A 20,521-nucleotide genomic window follows, 5' to 3' on the forward strand; every position below is an offset into this window, starting at 1 on the left:
GTGTAAGCTGACACAAAGTGCATGCAAAATGCCAGCACAATTCTGGTGGGCACTGAGGAAATAACATCCTGACCACAAACACACAGGAATGTGCCAGCTGGCTTCTGGTACCTCTCTGGAAAAGCGATTTGGGATTCAGTAATGGCAGTGGGACTTTGACATTGTTTTCACAGGTATTGGAGAACTAAAGAATAGATTTTAATTGATGTAAAGTTCTTTGATTTAAATCCAAAATTCACTTCCTTTCCCCCCCACCCCAGGAAGGCCCAAAAGGTAGGATTGTAGCTCACAATGCTATTAATTAAAGATACTGTAAAACCCTGCAGTTCATAAGACAGAGTTTCAACGTTGACCTCGATCTATTAAGCTAAAAGTTTCTGAAATACTGCTCTGTGTGATTCAAAACTGCAAGAATTGTTTCTGCTTTTGTGGTCTGGAGATGTAAAGAAAAAAAAAACCAAAACAAAAAACACAGCAAAACGTCTGTCCTAAATTCTCTTTTTGGTCTCTCTTGCTTCTCCTGAGAGAGGATTTGCCTGCCAAACTGGAGGACCAATTCACCTGGGGTGTATCTCCTCAAAGTCTGGAAAAGGTGTGGGGCATTAAGAGCCAGGTATCTCAGGGCTTCTTACAGCCACAGACAGCCACCAATTACTTCAGATGATCAGAGGGTTAAATTCTTTCCTCATTTCCCCCCAGCAACCCTTCCCAGCTCCACACCTCACTAACAATATCTTAGCATTGCTACAGACCGCACCAACCCTCCAGGAAAACCACAGGCACTGATGCTGGAATGGAAGCAGCTGCTAATGACCTTCCAGACAGAAGGGCAGCTTTCATCCAAAGCATCTGCATGCATGCTACAGAGCTCCCTTTAACAGTAGCACATTGGCCTCAGAATAAATCAGGCACTCACCTTGCAGGTGCAGGTCCCACTTTGCTGAATACCATCCAAGCATGTCCCATGGCCATTGCAGGGATTTTTAGAGCCACCTGGACACTCTACAAAGCAAGAGATAGGCCAGACAAGATTAGATTGAACAAGCACCACTGTATCCCTCTTCCCCTCTCCTCTTTTCCCCAGGCATTGCAGGTGTGCAAAATCAATGGCCTCTTCACCAGCGAAGTCCCTGTCTGCCTATCCAACACACCTAACTGTCACATAGCTGGTGAATATGGCCAGGAGTGACACCAAGGAGCAACTTGGCCACTAGGTAGGATAAGCCCTTTATTAAATGTCCAAGAAAAGCCCCAACAGGCCATAACTAACAGAATTTCAGCAAAGGCACTGAAATATGTTTTGAGGCTGAGCTACTGCTTCTAGCCTCAGTGAGAGGCAGCACCAGACATCTAAGAGCAGTTCTGAAACTCGGAGCAACACCGAGCGTTTTCAGCTCTGCCCGACCTCACGAAGAGCTGAAGGTGTGCTCAGAAAAACAGGGCCCACACATCTTTGGAGCCGGGTAGCTTCAAGTTCTGGGGACTGTTTTTTGTTATTCTGGGCAAGTAATTCTTCTGACAAAGCCAGTTGCTTATTCAAACCATTTTGTGTGAGAACAGGGTCAAGCACTGAAAAGCCCCATTTTCTGTAGGGCTGGAAATATCCCAGCAATCAGTCAGTTACATGGGAAGTGTTTAGCTTTTGGAATTTGAAGACAAGGAAAAAGCAAATGCTCAGTTCTTGGCCTAAACCTGAGTGGGAGCATTGGGACAATTACTTCCACCTCAGGCTGGAACTGCTAAGTCTTTTTTGTGGCTGAATGGCTAACTCCAGACCATGCAAGAGCACATGTGTCACACACACTGCAGACTAGAGGAGCATCAGAAACAAGTATCTTCCTCTTCCTTTGGAAACTTTCTTGAAGAGGAACAAAAACATGCCTTTCCAAGAGCTTATTTTTAAAGAAGAAACAAAAGGAAGTTCCACCAAAGGGGGTTACGTTACACGTTAAAATATGAGAGGGTTCAGCTCATCTAACACAAAGGGATTCTTTCCCCATTATATTGTGAACCTCCCAGACAGAAAATGGAGATTTTGTCTTTGAGGAATAATGACAATTAATCACCTCAATGCATATTTAGTGTGTCCTATTAAAATTGGTTTGACTTATTCAACAGCTTGAGAGCATCAGAGAGAGAAGACAAACTCACCGTAGCACTCTGTGCCCCAGAATCCTGGACAGCATCTTTTCTCCTCGATTTCCTTCTTACACACGTGATGGCATCCTGGCTGGGAAAGGGTATTTGCTCCTAACTTGACAGTGAATCTTAAAAAGAACAATCCCAGACTCATGAGTACAACATGGGCACACCACAGGCCTGCTTAGGGGTTCCTAAGCAATCACATTACGATGCCCTGAGTTCTGAGGGGAGAGAAGGACTCTCACAGAATCAACCAGGGTAGAAAAGACCTTTGAGATCATCAAGTCCAACCTATCACCCGTTGTTATCTAGTCAACTAAACCATGGCACCAAGTGCCACATTCAGGCTCTTTTTAAACACCTCCAGGGATGGTAACTCCACCACCTCCCCGGGCAGCCCATTCCAATGTCCAGTCACTCTTTCTGCAAAGAGCTTCCTCCTAACCTCCAGCCTAAACCTGTCCTAGTTGAGACCGTGTCCCCTCGTTCTGTCACTGGTGGTCTGAGAGAAGAAACCAACCCCCATCTGGCTACATCATCATTCCCTGTGCACAAGATTTGGGACTTGGGTTATGGCTTCTCTAAGGATGCCCATTGACCTGAGACTTAAAGATTGGTTACATGGAACCTGCCAGGGACTGCACATTGGGCAGTTTGAGGACATCAGGACAGAAGCTTCAGACAGCACAGGAATAAAGTTAGGATCTCCAGGGTGACTCAGAATTTAACTTTGTAACTGAAGTAACTGTGGAAGGACAACACTTCTTTGCAGGACTTGTCTTCTTTGTCACTAAAGATTCCAGATTGAGATGATGAACATTTAAATTAATGACAGGAGACTGCCTCAAGATGCACCAGGGCAAGTTTATATTGAATATCAGGAAGAATTACTTTACTGAAAGAGTGGTCAGGCATTGTAACAGGCTGTCAAGGGAGATGGTGGAGTCCCCATCCCAGGAGGTGTTAAAAAAAGGAGTAGATGTGGCACTTTGGGATGTAATCTAGTGGTCATTGTGACATTGAGTGGAAGGTTGGACTTGATGATCTTAGAGGTCTTTTCCAGCCTTAATGATTCTAAGGAAATCTGGATTTAACATGCATGTTATTCACAGACTCTCCCTTCAATTTTGGCCAAACTCCTTAAATCTCCAAAGCAGCAACTTGTTTGCAACCCTTCATCCATCACTTCTGCACAGAGGGTAAGCCCTTGGTGGCACTGTCTCTTGTTCTGCACGTACGCAGCACAGAGCTATTCTTAGGACTGTCCAACCACCACCACAAGAGCAGCTAGCACTTCAAAAAGCTGCATACACTCATATTACTCTTACATTTCATTTTATTTTTGGAACCACATCCTTCCCAAAAGGAACTTGGAAACTGTCTCGGTAGCACTGCTGCTCAGCCTTCAAGTCTGCATGTGGCTGTGCAAAAAACTGTTAGAAACTGCAAACCTGTGACAGCTATTTTAGAGTATTTCAGCAGAACACAGCCAAGCACAGAAAACAGCAGACAATGGAGCTATATATTACCAGTTGACATTCACTTGCTGAACAGATATGCAAACAATAAACTATAGTGCTTCAGTTTTAAAAAGCTTCCTGGTAAATTCAGTTTTCCTTCACTCATTTCCTATTAGAGTTGAGCTCAACAGAATGAGAGCAGGGAACACATGAGCAAGTGATTGTCAGAAAGTGAGCTAGGAAGGTAAAAAGTTCAGTGGATTATTGCTGGAAGCTGGGAGAATAGACAAGGGGAACTATCATTATATTATTTTCCTAATAATCCACTATGGAGTTCTGCGTCTGAAACAGGTTTCTGTGCTAGTCAGACCTCTATTAAGCTGCTTCAGGAGGATTAGCAAACTCAAGTCGTTTAGGGTAAATCAGAGGTAATTACCATGTAATTTGTTCTGCCTGTATTGAACCCTGAGGCCAGCAGAAACAGCTTGGGATTTACAAGACGACAAAAGCAACAATAAAAAGGGCCATCAATCCATTTTTGTGCACCTGAAAACAAACCTCTTTGGATCTTTATAGGCCAAAAAAATCATGTGTGCTCTCCTGAGAGCTACTCCTCGCACAGCAGGGCTGCACCAAAACCTGAACACGGTTAGAGATAGGGTCTTACCTGCAGTCCCTCACTCCTGATCCTTGGGTGGTCTTTGACCAGCCTCTTGGACACAACATTTTAGGTGCTGCAGCGCAGGACGTGCACATTGTATTTGAGGTAAACATCGTCTTGATATTGCATCGCATGGATTTTAGCTTCAACAGGGAAAAATCAGAATGGAGAGAAGCCCAAAATTAAACTCTTGCCCCAGCCACTCATCCTGCCAGCTTTTAACGTCTATATTAACATGGCATCATTCCTTAGACAGTACCGGGGAGGGCAGGGGCCAGCACAGCTGCTGGGGCTGGGGGTACGCCACACACTCATACAGGCTAAACCATCACATCACACCACACTGCTGCCTGCTGCTCTGCTTGGATCTCAGCTAGAAGGCAGACCACAGCTATCTTATCTCTCCTCTGCACCTCTGTCGTGGATTAGGAACTTTCCCCCCTCCCCTCCAACTACTGAAATTTAGCAGAGCATCTCAGACGGGTTGGAAGTAAGCTGAGGCTCTATTCACAGCACGGCAAAATTCCCAAGCATATATACACACACAATGTATTTACAAGCATTTAGTTATACACAAATTGGAACTAATATAGAAATCCAAACTCCCTTCTGGACAAACACTGCCCAGAAGAGGCCTAAAGCCACCCCCACCCCCATTCCTTCCCAAGCAGCAAAGCTTACATTGTTTTCTGATAGCCAAGATTAGTTGGAAAATAGATGAGAGTGGAGTGAGGAGGAAACGAATACATCCAGTGTTCCAGACCAGAGTGGGATAAATTGTTGATATTTTGTCTTTTTATCCCTCTCAGCAAACCAATGAATGATATAGACCTCATCAGTATTTTCTTTTCACAACCAGTGATCTGATTTCTCTCATTAAAACATTCCAATTGGCCTCAAACCAGCACAACCTCACAGCTAAAATTCTAACCACCTCTAAAATAATCATAACTCTGCACTGGCAACGTAAGCTGATCTTTGACAAACATCTGGCAGAGCTACATGAGGACAAACCTGAAGTCAATAACCCTTGCCAGAAGACACTGACTGAAGATCCCATGCCACCTTTCTCTTCTGCATGCTGTGGCTCTGATGGAGTTCACTTATGGTTTCTTTGCTGCCCCACAGGTCTGAAGGACTGAATGCTTTAGCTCAGTCTATTTCCCAGAGACCAGGAGCTGCTCACACAAATACTTCTCCTGTCGATTGCCTTTGACAGATGAGGGAGGTGTAGATTAAAAAGAAAGGTGCCCTGCACCTCTCTGATTGCCTCGATGGCCTCTGATGCTTTCATCCTAAGTGTGAAGGACTTTGCAAGCATTGGCAAGGAGTTCAGGTAGGAGACCGTGATAACTCACATCACTAGTGATAAATTCGGCCTGAGTCTGTTCCCCCAGCCAGAATGGTTTTAGGGGTTCAGGTTTCCTCTCAGGGCTTTTCTGTACCCCTGTACCCATCAACACTGCCTCAGAGCAAATCATCATCATCCTATGGCAACTTGACACAATTTTACCCTAAGAGCATTTCCTTGGATTTCTGAAGTCCTGCAGTCAAGCAACTGCAGAGAGCCCTCACTGCTCATTTTACCCAAAGACAGAGTTTGCCATGGATGGTGGCAGAGAAAAGCTGGGAGGCATGAGCTGTGTTTGCCCCAAAAGGTCACTGGCTGGAAAAAACCCACACAGCTCACATCAACTCTGCCTCCACAGGCACTGTATTTTCTAAAAATAAAAACATTAGATCAAATTTTGGGAGGAGACCTTGGTCTGGGATTTTTTAAGCCAACCCTGAACAATGCTGTTAATGCAGCAATTCTTCCATGCCCAGAACTCCTTTTGAATTCCCATCAGCAATCTCAGCTTTGCTTCCTCTGAATTTAAGCTCAGATGCATACATTTGCCTCAAGGCAAGGGAGGAAGTCGGTGGCTTCCCATCTCTTATCAACAGCTCAGGAAGGCCCTCCCATATGATAGCCAGAAGACTCAGGAAAACCTCCTGAGAGATAACCCCCAGGTCCACAAGGACATCTCCCTGGAATGTTTTCCTGACTCACACCCACGTTCCTCTGCCTGGACTTGGGCTTTTCTCACCTCCAGTGGTCCCGTTTCTGCAGTCATCCACACAAGAGCACTGCTCATTGAAGAAAGTGATTTCTGTGCCTGTGGCTGCCCTTCACGTGGATATCAATTTCTAGTTGTGCATCCGGGTCTGCCCTTACCATACAATAAGCACTGCTTCCTTTGCTGGCAGAACCTCTAAGGGAAATGTTATGCTAAGGACTCCCTTGCAAGAGAAACAGCTTGAACCCAATCCGAGACCCACTCAACCCACCTAGCCCAGATTTACTGATGTTATTCATCAGGAAGAAGACCAGCTTTGCTGTTCCTTATGCTTTCATTCTGCTGACACAAAGTACAGCCAGGGATTTCCCATTTTTCACGGAGCAAGACAGAGAAGGCAGCCAATAGTGATGGATAAATGAGGTGCTATCTCCAGAGCAGTCTGTAAAGACCAACGGTGCTCTTGTGAGGTAGGGAAGAAGTCCATCCAAGCAGCTCATTCAAGCACAAATGAGGACTCCATGCTTGGAAATATGCTCAGCTTTTGAAAGGAGCCATTTGAAGCATAGGGTCTAATAGAGTGGAACCTCTCCTGCCTTTCTAGGCACATTACATCTCAGCTTTAACCTTCACTGGGTCAATGCTTCAGAAGGAGAAATGGAAAGGAAGAAACAGAGGTGGACACTTACCCATAAGTTATGGTGTTAGTATTGTCAGAATTACCCCACAGACCTTTATCAGGTGTCTGAGCCACTCTGGCTGCATGAAAAACACCACAGAGCAGAGCACAAAACTCATTAAACCTCTCCAATCTTCTATTTAAGTTTTACTTTCAGGCATCAGGAGTTGGCTGGCAGCAGACACAGTTGGGCCACTAAATGTGTTCTCTGTCATAGTGGTGGAGGATGACACCATTACTCACATGCTGTTCCATTTCCCTTCTCTTTCCTTCATCACTATGGCTTCCCTTCTAAATGGAGATGGACACTAGGAGAGGATAAGGGTTATTCTCCCTCTGAGCATCTTTAATTACTTACAGGCCTCTAAGAGAGGATAATTACTGGGCCAACCAGATCCTGGGCTGCATCAGGAGAAGTGTGGCCAGCAGGTTGAGGGACGTGAATCTCTCCCTCTACTCCACTCTGGTGAGACCCCACCTGGAGTACTGCATCCAGTTCTGGAGCCTCCATTGCAAGAAGGATGTGGAGATGCTGGAGTGTGTCCAGAGAAGGGCCACTGGGATGACCAGAGGGCTGGAGCACCTCTCCTATGAGGACAGACCGAAGGAGTTGGGGCTGTTCACTCTGGAGGAGAGGAGGCTCCCAGGTGACCTCACTGTGGCCTTCCAGTATCTGAAGGGGCCTCCAAAAAAGCCGGGGAGGGACTTTTTAGGCTATCAGGTAGTGACAGGACTAGGGGGAATGGAGCTAAGCTGGAGATGGGTAGGTTCAGACTGGATGTGAGGAGGAAGTTGTTGAGCATCAGAGTGGTGAAAGCCTGGAATGAGTTGCCCAGGGAGGTGGTAGAGGCCCTGTCCCTGGAGGTGTTTAAGGCCAGGTTGGATGAGGCTGTGGGCAGCCTGTTCTAGGGTAGGGTGTCCCTGCCCATGGCAGGGGGGTTGGTAATGGCTGATCCTTGTGGTCCCTTCCAACCTGACTGATTCTATGAATTACTGTAAATTCCTCCCTACCTTCCTGGGACACTTCTTGAGCTTTAGGCAACTTTCCAGTAAGATCTTCCTCTTTTTCTAAGGAAATATGCCTGTGTCAGCAGCAGCAGGCAAAGGAAAAGAGGAAGAAAAGAGCTGTGTGGAAAACAAAACAAAAAATATTTCCCTTCTTATTTGAGTGACAGAACTGATGAAGCAGTCATTTTCTGGAGCACTTTGCTTCTTAGAAAAGCAGAAGAGGGAATCAAGGGACAGAAATGCAACAGTTTGGATACTTGAATTTTGGAGGGGATGAAAGACACATAGGAGTTTGAGTGAGAACTGCTTCCTGGGACACAGCCCCATGGAAAACAATGATGCACTGCTCCCTTGGGTGCACCTGTGATCACTCTTTCCAAGTTTGAAGCAGTTGGAGTGAATTTGTACTCCTCTGATGCAGCAATGCTGCCTGGTGGGCCAAGAGTCAGTGAGGTGCATGGTGGCTGTGCCAGGGAAAGGGGGTGCAGAAGTCACTGTTCTGATGGGGTGATGGAAGTCTGGGCTGTATCACACTCTGGGTACAACGCAATGGAAGAGGAAGAGTAGGGCCTTCAAGCAGCTCCAAATTTAAAGGAGGCAGAAGACATCAAGCTGTAACTAAAAGAAGTTAAGAGCCAGTGTGCCTCTATCCACACTGAGCTCTGTCTGCGGCAGCTGGACTCTGCTCTCTACTTCTCTCGACCCCTTGCATGTGCACGAACAGCCACTGCCCTCTGGCTAGATGAGACACATCTGAGCTTCTGGATGCTGCAGAGCTTCCTTCCCTTCTCTCACTCTAACACAGATATCCTTCACTTCTCAAGTGTTTGTCTTTCTCTTATTGCTTCAAGAGTATAAGCTGGGGAGGAATTTTTTAAGGAGTAGTTTAATTCTTTTCATTTTCACCTTTCATCGTTTCCTTCCCAACTCTAACACAAATCTTTCTATAGGGCAAAAACTCAAGGAATAAAGAAAAACACATTTGGATGTCAGAGCTGAGCTCCAGCAATCCTGGGAGTCATTTCTGGAAACAGTCATTGTCTAATGAATCACCAAGTTTCCAGTGCATTTGCCCTTTACAGAACACATGTTTGAGTCATTAAGCATCTACCACCCCAAGAAGCTCTCAGGAACACTTTGACTGCACAGAGCAGCAACTCCTGGACACACAAAACTTTCACATTTGTCCAAGCTGTTTGTCAGCAAGAGGGTGAATGACCAAACTGAGAGACCACATAATACAAGATCTGTTACTGCCCTGGAGTTTCTCATTGTTTCAGCTGCAGAGCACTGGAGGCAAAGGGATGCAGATAGCAATCCCATCATTTCCCACCAGCTCTCCTCCAGCATTGCCTGGGACTGGACTGCTCTCAGTGAGCCAATGGAGGCCTCTTACGAAGTCACAGCACTTCCACTGCAAACAGATCCTAAGGCTCCAAACTATCAGACGAGACTTCATTAGACCCTTATTTTTCCTTGCCTCCTATTAGAACCTTTCAAATATTTATTCTTTCTTCAAAAAGAGAGAATCCTGTGGAAAAAAAACACCAACCCAACCCCACAATTCTAAAAAGGAGTTATTTTTTCTGGATTAAATAAACTGCTCCAGAGGTGACTCAAAACATTTCACTTCTCCATGAGCAAGTACTCATTAGCTGATATTTTAACTGTTTTACACCAAGCCAGATCCCTCAGAGATTGCAGAAACTGTGTCTCAAAGTGAAAAGACATAAATTTCCACTTATAGTAGCTGAAGTTGTGAACCCATGCCCCTGAACACACTACTATATTGGAATCCTTCTGCTTGGAAACAGTGCCTGTACACAAGCTAAAATCACCAGTAGAGACAATATTTGTGCTCAAGTCACCTTAAAGATCCTACAGACCTAAAGGTTCATGGGGTCCTTACCTTAGTTGCATGCTTAGCAGTCATTAATGGCCTTTTTGTGAAAGAGGCTAAGCAAAATCTTCCACCCAAAGCATCTTTTCAGTGCTGCTTTTTTGTAAATGAAGTCTTTCAGATGAACCCTCTCTGATAGAGGTCTGTCTGCTCCCCATAAGGTCCCTCTGCCATTCAAGACAAGACCACCTTTCCATAGCCCCTATCCCCAAGGAATAAGATTTCCCAGCACCTTACAGAGACTCGGTCTTTGTAAGGTCAGTTCATTTTTCCAGCAGCAGGACACAAAAAGAGTGATGGCAGAAAGATACAGCATGAATTAGTTTGAATTCTAGCCTACAGACAATGGGATGCCTCACCATGGAGCCTAGAGAACAGATCTGCAAAGGCAGCATCATCTTATTCCAGATGCTGCTGCTGAACACAGCAGTGGAGATAAAGGAGGCAAAAGAGAAGTGACTAAACTGAAACAAAGCAGAAAGTAATCTGCACGCTCCTCACTGAGAGTGAAATGGACTTGAAACAAAAGTGCTTGCTTACCCTGCTGCAAAGCAACAGTTTGATGAGATTAAACCCAACGCTTTTTATAACTTATGGCCCTGTTCTGCTGGATGCTAAGCTCCCATCACATGCACGGAACACGGTGAAAGACAAAGATGCTGAGCATATTCCTTCCATATTGCTGCTTTGGAGTTCAGTGCTGAGTATAAGCACAAATTTCATCTGATCCACTAAAAGTCCAGTAGCTCTCTTCAACCTCATTTTCAGTTCCTCAGTCGAGACTACACATCTAAGCAGAGAAGATACCTTACAGCCCTCAAGCTTCGCTATGGATGTTATTCGGCACCTAGGTGAAAAGTGGAGGTTTTGGGGAGGAGTATTTACTAACACACAACCTTCCACACATGATGAAGCATTCAACAAACATCTAAAGAAAGACTCCCAAACTTACCTTCTGGCTCTGGCAGTCAGCTGTGGGAGTGAAGCATGCTGCTAAGAAGAAAAACAGCAACCCAGGAGGATGCATTTTCATGATTCCACAGGCAGGACCCTTTCTACTGAAGGGGAGGCGATAGAGGCTGAAATGTCTGCGAGAGAAGACCGCCTACTAAGAATCAGATCCAAGACAAACCAGAGGTTAAAAGTAAACAGGGAGAGAGCATTTTCACACTGGGCTCTTTGGCTGCAAAGCCTCCAGAAGTGGATCTACTGCTTCTAGTGTTACATCTGAATCAAGATTGCCTTTTTCTTTCTATTCTATTTTTTTAAATGCACAAGCAGGGCTCCTTAGTAAAAGGCTTACTCAAAACAGGAACATCCACGGATTTCCTCTTACATATCAGTTCAAAACAGAAGGAAGGAAATCCTTAGTTTTCAACTAATTGGAATGGAAAGAGGTTAACTGTACGTTTAACTGCAGGCAAATCCAATCGGCTAACTTAAATACCATGAATTCACAAAGAGTCAGTTCATTTCCTCTGACCACTGGCGTTAGGATATTCACAACACCTCAAACAGAAGATAGACCACACCATCACTTATCCCACACCAGCTAGGCAACACCAGAGATGTGCTGTGCAACAATGCAACACTTTGCATCAGCCAAACAACCACTCTGGGTGGGCTTTGAAGCTTATTCGAATTATTGGAGTTTCTCTGTAAGAAAAGCATCACATTTTGCAAGTGCCATGGCAGCAACGATGAGCACATCATTTCCCAAACACTTTGCTGACAGCTTAATGAATCCAAGGAGCACTTCCTCAGTGTTCAGCATCAGAAGGTCCCAAAATGGAATAAAAAACCCCATACCAACATGCTAGACTGAGGTACAGTATAATTTATCTTTTTATCATAATGGTATCATTTATCTTCTCCTTTTGAATATTACCAACAACCAATACATTATTACTGACAGATTTGTCTCTCTGTGCTGCCAGGACAACCCACTGGACTGCTTCTGTTAGTAACAAATCCTGCTGAGCAATGAGGGCTCTTGGAATTTTGGAGCCATTAATAGCACATGAAGGTGCCTAAATCAAATCAGGAGAAATTAGAACCTATTCTTGCATTTACATAAATAGTTGAGAGCATTAACATTTTCCTTGCCCCCTGCACACACAGGCAGTGACAGACAAAGCATGCAAGAGCTGCCATACCTACTAGCGCTGCTTCACCTCTTCCTCCATCCCACAGCCACAGGCAGCATGATGAGCAGCCAGCACTGTTATATACCCTGCACCAACAGGAAGCAGATCAGGCACACAACCATCCACTGGCACCGTTGGCAGAAGTACCAGCCCACAGCTCACTCTGACCACTCAGACCACTTGTCCTGTTCCAGCACAACTGCAGCCCTGGGATGGTTGCTGCCCAATAGGCTGCCACTCTGTCAGGGGCAGAGTCAACGTAACTCAGAGTGGTTCTGGTGAGACAGCAAAGTCACAAATGGACACTGAGAGCATTTGTGTAGAGAGGTATGTTAGAATCACAGAATGCACCAGGTTGGAAGGAATCCTTCAGAGGTCATCTTATCCAACCTTCCTTCCATTAGTATGGAAGCTGTGCAATGCTTTCCTTACCAGCAGTCACGACACCAGACTGCCCTTGCAAACAGAACAGTGAGACTGCCTCTCTGCTCCATGCTACCCATGAGGGGCATACAGCCAGAAAAGGCAGCCTAGAAAGACATTAGCTTCTTGTTTGTGGGTTAGCTAAGAGCTGGCTGCATACAGAGTAAGTTGCCAGTACTGGATATCCACAAATAGCCAATAGACTTGTGATGTGAAAACAGCTTACCCTGAAACACTTGAAGCAGCATGGGCATCTTTAAATGAATCTTCAGACTATTTAGTAAATGGCTAAATACTGAAAGCATTACAGGGGAAAAGAGACACATAAACACTGATTCCAAGGCTTTCCATTGGTGCTTATCATCACTGTGTCCCATTCACTACAAGGAAAGTAGGATGGGAAGCGAAAAAGGCTGAAATTCCTGCCTGAATTAAATAGATTCACAACAACACCAGGAGGTTTGCAGCAGTATCAAACAGTTCCCAGCCGGTTCCTTATCAGACCATACCTCTCTTAAAGGCAAGCACTACTACAGCAGTAAACAGGGGGAAACTCAAACAGGGAATAGTGCCCTTGTGCAGCAGGAGCACAGCACAAGCTGAAGGATCAGGTGGTCATCTGTCATCAGATCCTGCTTTCCTGATCAAGTGGCAAAGGAGGAGTGCTTCAGTCACTGACAGAACATTAGCTTACTTTGTTGCTTGCTGCTGCTGGATCTGGGACACCAAAACCAGCACCGCCTTTGGATCTCTGTGACTCTGGGAATTAGTAAGGTGAAGTACCAACTGCCTCCAAATTATTGAGTAGCCAACAGCCATGCACTGCCACTGTGGGCATGCTGATACCTTTTCACTGTACACTGAACAGTGAAAAAGCATCTACAGGCTCACAGTGGCAGTCCAGTTGGCAGTGTCAGCCAAACTGGCATGGAAACAACACACAGAGCAGAGGTAGGCAAAATAACCACAAATTACTGCTCCACTTCCACTGGTTTCTGTTCTCTTCTGACAGTAGGGTTCCTCCTCGGTAGAGAGATGGATTTTCTCATAGATGACATCAATAAAAAGCTTATGTTTTACAGGCTAAAAGCACTGGGTCAATGTTTTTGTCCAATGCCACTGAAGATTGCTAAAAACAACAACAACAACAAAAAAACCCCCACCAATTCCCTCACTCATTTCTGGATGAGCTGCTGATGTACATAGGCATATGCAGAAAGCATTTCAGTCCCTCAAACTCCCACCAAGAAAGATTCTGAGATCTGGCAAGAGAGGAAAACATTTGATTGCTTGCAAACCATCCAGAATTGAGAGAGGCAATACCCACCAGTGCATTGAGAATGAAGCCATAAGGCTTACTGTGTCACCAGCAATTAAAGGAGGATATCAGACAGGAAAACTTCGGGCGGGAAACCTTAGTCAAAGGGGAAATCCTTGTAGGAATGAGCTGATGACAGAGCATGAGAACGATCCTGTGCAGGCAGGGTAGAAAGGTTTTGCTCAGATCCTGCTCAATGTTTAAGACAGGCTTGGGCAAATTAGTTGTAGAACACAGGGTAGGAGTTGTCAGCTGTGGGCCAGGGTGTTTATCTGTGAGCTTTAGCATGTGGGCTTCTGTTTGTTTTGGAGAGCCTGGATATTATTAGTCAAGTGTCTCCTGCCTACATGGCAGCTGGAGGCTGGGGTTTTAGCAGTTGAAGTAAGAGACGTGGATCTCAGAAGCATCATCTTCAGCTCCTGGCCCAGACACAGATTACTTCTACAAAGCAGTGAGAATTTGTGCCCTCAGGCTCCCAGCTCACCAGCAGCAGTGCTCAATTTTTTTTCCCCTCACTCAATCTTTGTGCTTTATGTATTGATGAAAGGTTGGGTTGGCATTTTTTTCTGTGAAAACGTTAACATCCAGAGTTGGAGGAAGTACTGCTCAAACCTACTCAACCTGTTCCCTGGGTAAAGGCAAAGGACAGACTAGGAAGCCTTCCAGCCTTCCTGCCTGTAGCTGCATTTTAAATTGCTGAGTCACCAGCCCTTCTCTGGCAGTGCCCGCAGCCCTGGCCGCCTTGGGCAATTTCCTGCCTTTGAAATCTTTTGTTTAAGCAATCCTTTCAGAAATTATTTACCATCCAGACTACCTTGCCACATAGCTTCTCTAGGAGCTGACCATTTGGTTACATCCACAGAGAGAAATGGGCTCACCTTCTGCTCTTCTAGGAAAGAACATCAAGTCCCTTTGCTATGACCTCCAAGGGTGTCATGGAGTCTAAAGAAGCACCAGCAAAGGGTTAAACAGATCAAGCCAGCAGCGCCTCTGTGTGTAGGAAGAAGGCCAGCTGCACCACACTTACTGAACACCCTGCAGAGGCTCTTGGTGGAGAGGCTAGGACACGACCTTGCTTTTTTGAGTTGTTGTGTTGGTTTTGTTTTTTTTTCCCCTAAGCAAGTTGAAAGGAAGAATTTGAAAGTTTTCAGATAAAAGTAAAAAAAACAGAAGGGCTGCAGACCGAATAGGAGGCTGTTTATCTCCCTCTCTCACACACAGATGCAAGAGCCTGATTCCAAGCAGGCAGGTCGAGCAGCCTGAGAACAATGTTGTCGTGTGATCCAGAGAGAAATGACTGCAGCTGCTCACATCCTGTTCATTCCAAACCTTGAAGGGCAGCAGTACAAAATACCAGCACATAAATTCTGTAGGTCCTGGTCTACTCTATGCTGGTGAGTTGCAGTTCCTCTCCATGTGCTCCTGCAGTGATTTGACATTCCCATCTGCTTTTGTACCTTTCCTATTTATTGAGCTGTGCTCTGAGTTTGTCCCCAGGGATATTCAAATAAGAATTAGAAGTCCAGATCAAACTATTTGAACAAATGGTCAGCAACTGCTGAGCTTCAGTAGCTCAACCATCAGCATGATGGAAGAGGCAGGTTGTGCTGCTTATCCTTCATGGATGTCTGTAACGGATAGAAAGAGCCAGTAAAACGGTTAAGTTGCAGGAAAGGTGACAAGGGTTGCACTGAAGCACCTGCTTGAGAACAGCGTGACAGATCAGAGTTGGGATCCCACTAGCTTGGTGTTTTCAATGACTTCAGAAATGCTGTAAATTCTCATCATGCCCCTAGAGAAACCTCTGAGCCTGAAGAATGAGGGCTCAGCAGCCAGCTTACCAGCTCTGGTTATTACTCTTTATGCACCTCTTCAGCTGTTCTTAAGCGTCTTCTTAGTCTGCCGAGTTTCACATTCACCTTTTATCCACCTGAGAGTTTAGTCTTCCAAGTTCCTAATTGCTCCTCATTATCGGTCACATATGCACTGTAATATGACAAGGGCATGGGCCAGATGAAGCTATGACGAGTGTGGGAACAACACAGACACCCTGACACATCAGACAGGTCAGCTCCCCATCATCTTACTTTTCTGGGGACACTTCTCACGTTCTTAATGTGATCATCACATTCACAAGGCAATTTACATGTGGAGGAGCCCGACAGAGACCCTCTGCCTAATCAGTGAGGCAATAGTGGAAGCCCCATAGTGGTCCTGGCCCCATAGGGACCCCTGCTTCACAGATCTCAACCCTGCCCCATACAAACTCCTGCCAAAGAGCGACCCAATGAAAAAGCCCCATAGGGACCACCTTACCCCATAGCAACCCCAAACCTACCCCACAGATCCCAGGCCCAGGCTTCCGATTGGACAGCAAGAAATTAGCACTTAGGGCCTCCCAGTATGGACCAGAAGCACACCTGGGGGTTCCCAGTTCCCTCCCAGTACAGCTCCTAGTGTCCTTCAGTCTCCTTCCAGTTCCCTCACAGTCCCCAGAACTGTTCTTCTTTCCCACCCCTCCTGTGGGGCTCTGACCATTGGGGAGGCAGTGCTGCACCTTGCAGGCCAATGGCAGTGCCCCAGAGGGAGACCCCTACCCCACAGCCAACCCAACCATTCCCCATAGACCCCAGAGATAGCGAGTTTGTGTGTGTGTGAGATTATCTGCCGGGTCCCCCCAGGGGGAGGTCTTCCTCTGCTGCACGTGTGCAGCCTCTGGTTCCTCTCTCCAAGCAGCGTGACTAGATGCGCAGCAGCACTGCCAGCTGACATCTGCAATGTTCTTGTGGCAGACGCAGTGCAGAGCAGTTGTAATCAACCCTCAGTTTTCAGCTGGCTGTTGCTGTCTGCATTGTGTGTACCCTTGTGACAACAGTGACTGCTCGACGACCCTTTATTTGTATTGAGAAGAGAGGCAAGAGACAGACTGTGTTCAGAGACACAAACTCTTTTACCTGCTGGCAAAATGCTCCTATGTCCATGTTGGGGATTTCCACTTTCAAGACAATACTGAGCGGACCTCGAGCAGGCAACTCCTCTTTATCCAATTTTACTGCTATGTCCATGCCTGACAGCAAATAATTACATTTGGCCTTAAATAAAAATGTGTCAAACTGTAAGGTCATGAAATAAGCATCAGCAGCATACCCAAATACTTGTCATACAAAGAACGTGGCACTTGGACACACACCAGCAGTGACCCTTATGTACACATCAGAGTTCGTTTGGAACAGCAAGGCTGATAGATACACAACAACAGTGGAAACCTCAACAGCCCTAAAGGACAGCACATCGAGTGTTGACTCCTTAATTATTCCATACAGTTTCCCAGGATGCTTCCTGGTTTTTTTTTTCCACTATGTACTATTGCATAAAAAATAGACTTTACAAGCAGTTCAGTCCCCAGGTAACACTTGAAAATATTTCTCTGTACTACTAAATGCTCACTGCACTAGGCAGTAAGGGAGTCCAGGTCATCTCCTGATTCAAACCACCACGACCTGACAGGTGCTATCTAAACACTGTGCTTTATTTTACAGCAGACTCTGAAATCACTCATCTGGGCACCACCTATCCTGTGAGTTCCAAAGGCAGCTCTCTGCCACACAGCATCTCCCACTGTCTTGCAAGCAAGGAAATTAACTTCTCCCTGCTCTCTGCACTGGGGATAAAGATGCACCACTGTATTTCTCTGCTTCTGCTGCCTTCTTGTTTAGCATTTCCCTTTGGAGCACCATTTGTTTCTCCAAAGTGATCCAGTGCTAAGTTCTGCATCAGATCCTGATTCTGAACATCATCAAACACAAAGGTGAGAGCCTGGGGGTAGGTCTGGTAACCCATAAGCACACGATCCAAGTGGCGGATTCGCCTCCCATCTGCCAGCTGATATTTGTCCCTCTGTGGTGGCTCCTTAGCAAAGTCAGGCAGTGGGTAACTGATGTAATCCTCATTGAAGAGGAACAAGTCCGAGCTGGTCAGTATCAGTGTTTTAGGCTGAAGAGAGCTAGTGTTTGGGGCAGATCCCTCAGTATGATTCACCTGGAATGCCAACACATACAGAAGGATATTGAGGGATTGAAGGTCAGTCAAACAATCCATCTTCTCTGCCACTAGAAAAGCAAGGTCTCCAATTTCCTCTTCATTTGGGTAAATAAACTTTACTCTGCTGGAGTGAATCAGTTCATAATTCTCCATTTTTCCTGCAAGAAACACATTATTGTACTCATTTAGTACTACACAATACATTAGGATAAACAACCTTTAACAGGTGGCCACAAGCTGCTAATAAATGGTTTTACTTAACTACAGTATCAGAAGAATTTTATTTGGCTAGTAGGTCTCTACTAGAATCTCTTGCATGACAAAGATACTTCTCTGCAAATTTCTAGCTACATCACTAGTTCAGAAGAGGCTAAAAGGAAATACAGTTGGATTCTCAGAACAGGTTACCCACCTCCCTGCCAAGTGACATCTCCTGCCTCCTTCCCATTGCCGACTTCTGAACTCTCTACAAGTGTTATCACATTACTGGACACCACACAAATTGCTTTTATATCCCTCCAGGATGAGCATGCTGCTCCACGCTGTGTTCTGCAGTGGCAGGACGCGACACTGCAGTCCCTTACTCCCTCTAAGTGCTGAAACATAACACAGTAAAAGTGAAGGAAGCATGTCTGCTTCCCCCCGCCACTTGGCCTAATCAAGTGATGTGACTTCCATCAAACCTTGCACTTTCTGGGCTTATGCAGCCTCTCCCTAGAACGGGGACAATAATTCTTCACAAGAATGCCATTTTCTTTTGTACCTCAAGCCACTTCAGAATTGCGAACAAAATTTTCCCCTGATACTTGAACCTGACACCTTAACTCCACTACCTTCATACAAGTGACAGGGGTCCTTTTTAGCTCACAGGGTCATCATACCAGTTCATTTTCAGACGCTGCTACCTTTACTGTTCTTTGGTGGCTTACGAGACTTTACAGGTGAAAGTGGTGTGAAACACGTTAGAACGTGCCCTACAGTACTGTGTAGGATGTGCTGCTTCTGCTGGACAGGCTGAGGGAGCTGGGGTTGTTCAGCTGGAGGAGTCTCTGGGGAGACCTAAGAGTAGTCTTTCAGTACCTGAAGGGGGCCTACAAGAAGGCTGGAGAGCGACTGTTTACAAAGGCCTGTGGTGATAGGATGAGGGGCAGAGGCTTCAAGCTACAGCAGAGCAGAGTTAGACTGGATGCTAGGAACAGGTGCTTTACTATGAGGCTAGTGGAACACTGCAACAGGTTGTCTGAGGAGATGGCTGGGGCTCCATCCATGGAGATATTCAAGGTGAGGCTTGACAGGGCTCTAGGCAACCTGATCTAGTTGAGGGACATCCCTGCGGACTGCAGGGGGGTTTGGACTAGATGACCTTTGGAGGTCCCTTCCAAGTCAGACCATTCTATGACTCCAGAAGCCACCACTAACTTCACAATTGGGAGACCATTTACATTTAACAATTGTACTCAGTCAAAGCACAGGTAGATGAAGTCAGGGAGTTTGGCTGAAGTATCAAACAGGAAACAAACAATGCAGGAATTTCCCTCAAGAGTTTCTAGTCAGCACACTTTAGATGACGGCCTAAGCATGATGTGCAAGTAACTCATGGCGTGTAGGAAAGCTCAGTTACCTGTGTTTTTACTCCCAAATTCGGAGTAGAAGTCTTTGTCTACTGGTTCAGGTGAAGGTGTGCGTGCAAGCAGTGACAGGACTGCCATCAGCTGCTGTATGAAAGTGTGAGTGTTGTAGCTGTCTCTTGTCAGACAGGTGACTATACGATCTGCAGAGTGTCCTGGAAAGAAAACAGAACTGAAACCACTCCAATCTTGTATGTGACATTACCATAATTTCTTCAGCCAACATGCAACTCTCACCAATAAAAGATTTCTTGCAAGGATTGTGTCTCCTGAAAACATGCATTATTACTCAGCTTTCAAATCCTTGAAAAAGAATGATAGAATCCTTATAAATCCCTCAGAAAATAAAGAATATAACTTATGATTTAACTGCTGCTATAGAGGATCAACCTCATCATCATTTTATCTTTACAGTTTGAGGGTGGTTAGACTCTGGAATAGGCTGCCCAGGCAGGTTGCGGGTGCTTTTTCCTTGTGGGAGTCCAAGATCAGGTTGGATGAGGACTTGAGCAGTTGAGTCTAGTTGAGAGGCATTCCTGTCTATGATTTCTGAGGTTACTTTTGACCTAAGCCACTCTTTGTAGCCTTGTTGTACGTAAGGTCACTTTAAGTCATTTCCACAAGATAGAGTCCACACTTGAGGGTCTGAACTCAATCAGAAGACATTTTAGAACACAGGACTGCATGGCTCACACAGAGAGGGACTCTGAGGCAAAGCATCACATTTTAAAGTAGACGTCAGCACCTTCTGTGAACTTTATGGCCTCATTTTCCACCTCCAATGAACTGCCGACTACAGATTTTGCAGCACAGGCAGTACCTTGGTTTCGCTCTTTACTGCAAGCTAAAGCCTCAGAACATGAAAGTCTTTGCTTTTCCCTTTTGTTGTATTATGGTGTTATGACAGGAGAATTTTTAAAAGCACTCATGGGATCAATTAGTTCATTGCTACAAAGCTTCCCAGTTACCTCCATGAGAAGATACTGCCATGCAGTACAGCACCAGTGTTTCAGTAACTTAAAAAGCAGCAACAATATACTCTGCCTTTTCAAGA

General features: G+C 45.5%; 2 protein-coding genes across 5 annotated transcripts in view; both read right to left on the minus strand.

Annotated features, from left to right (window-relative positions):
• The window catches only part of STAB1 (stabilin 1), a 62,111-nt gene extending 51,151 nt beyond the window's left edge, over positions 1-10,960 (minus strand). For all 4 annotated transcript variants that reach the window (XM_064156539.1, XM_064156540.1, XM_064156541.1 and 1 more), the window contains exons 1-4: positions 10,863-10,960; positions 4,270-4,406; positions 2,152-2,267; positions 917-1,002 (exon numbers count right to left, since the gene is read on the minus strand). In XM_064156539.1, the coding sequence (XP_064012609.1) occupies positions 917-1,002; positions 2,152-2,267; positions 4,270-4,406; positions 10,863-10,943 (420 nt within the window). In that variant the 5' untranslated portion in view covers positions 10,944-10,960. The remainder of the gene's footprint in view (positions 1-916; positions 1,003-2,151; positions 2,268-4,269; positions 4,407-10,862) is intronic.
• A 5,769-nt stretch (positions 10,961-16,729) lies between these two features.
• The window catches only part of NISCH (nischarin), a 29,847-nt gene continuing 26,055 nt past the window's right edge, over positions 16,730-20,521 (minus strand). The window contains exons 20-21 of the mRNA XM_064156574.1: positions 19,461-19,622; positions 16,730-17,997 (exon numbers count right to left, since the gene is read on the minus strand). Of these exons, the coding sequence (XP_064012644.1) occupies positions 17,369-17,997; positions 19,461-19,622 (791 nt within the window). The 3' untranslated portion in view covers positions 16,730-17,368. The remainder of the gene's footprint in view (positions 17,998-19,460; positions 19,623-20,521) is intronic.

This window comes from Pogoniulus pusillus, chromosome 16, assembly GCF_015220805.1.
Source record: "Pogoniulus pusillus isolate bPogPus1 chromosome 16, bPogPus1.pri, whole genome shotgun sequence".
Lineage (NCBI taxonomy): Eukaryota > Metazoa > Chordata > Aves > Piciformes > Lybiidae > Pogoniulus > Pogoniulus pusillus.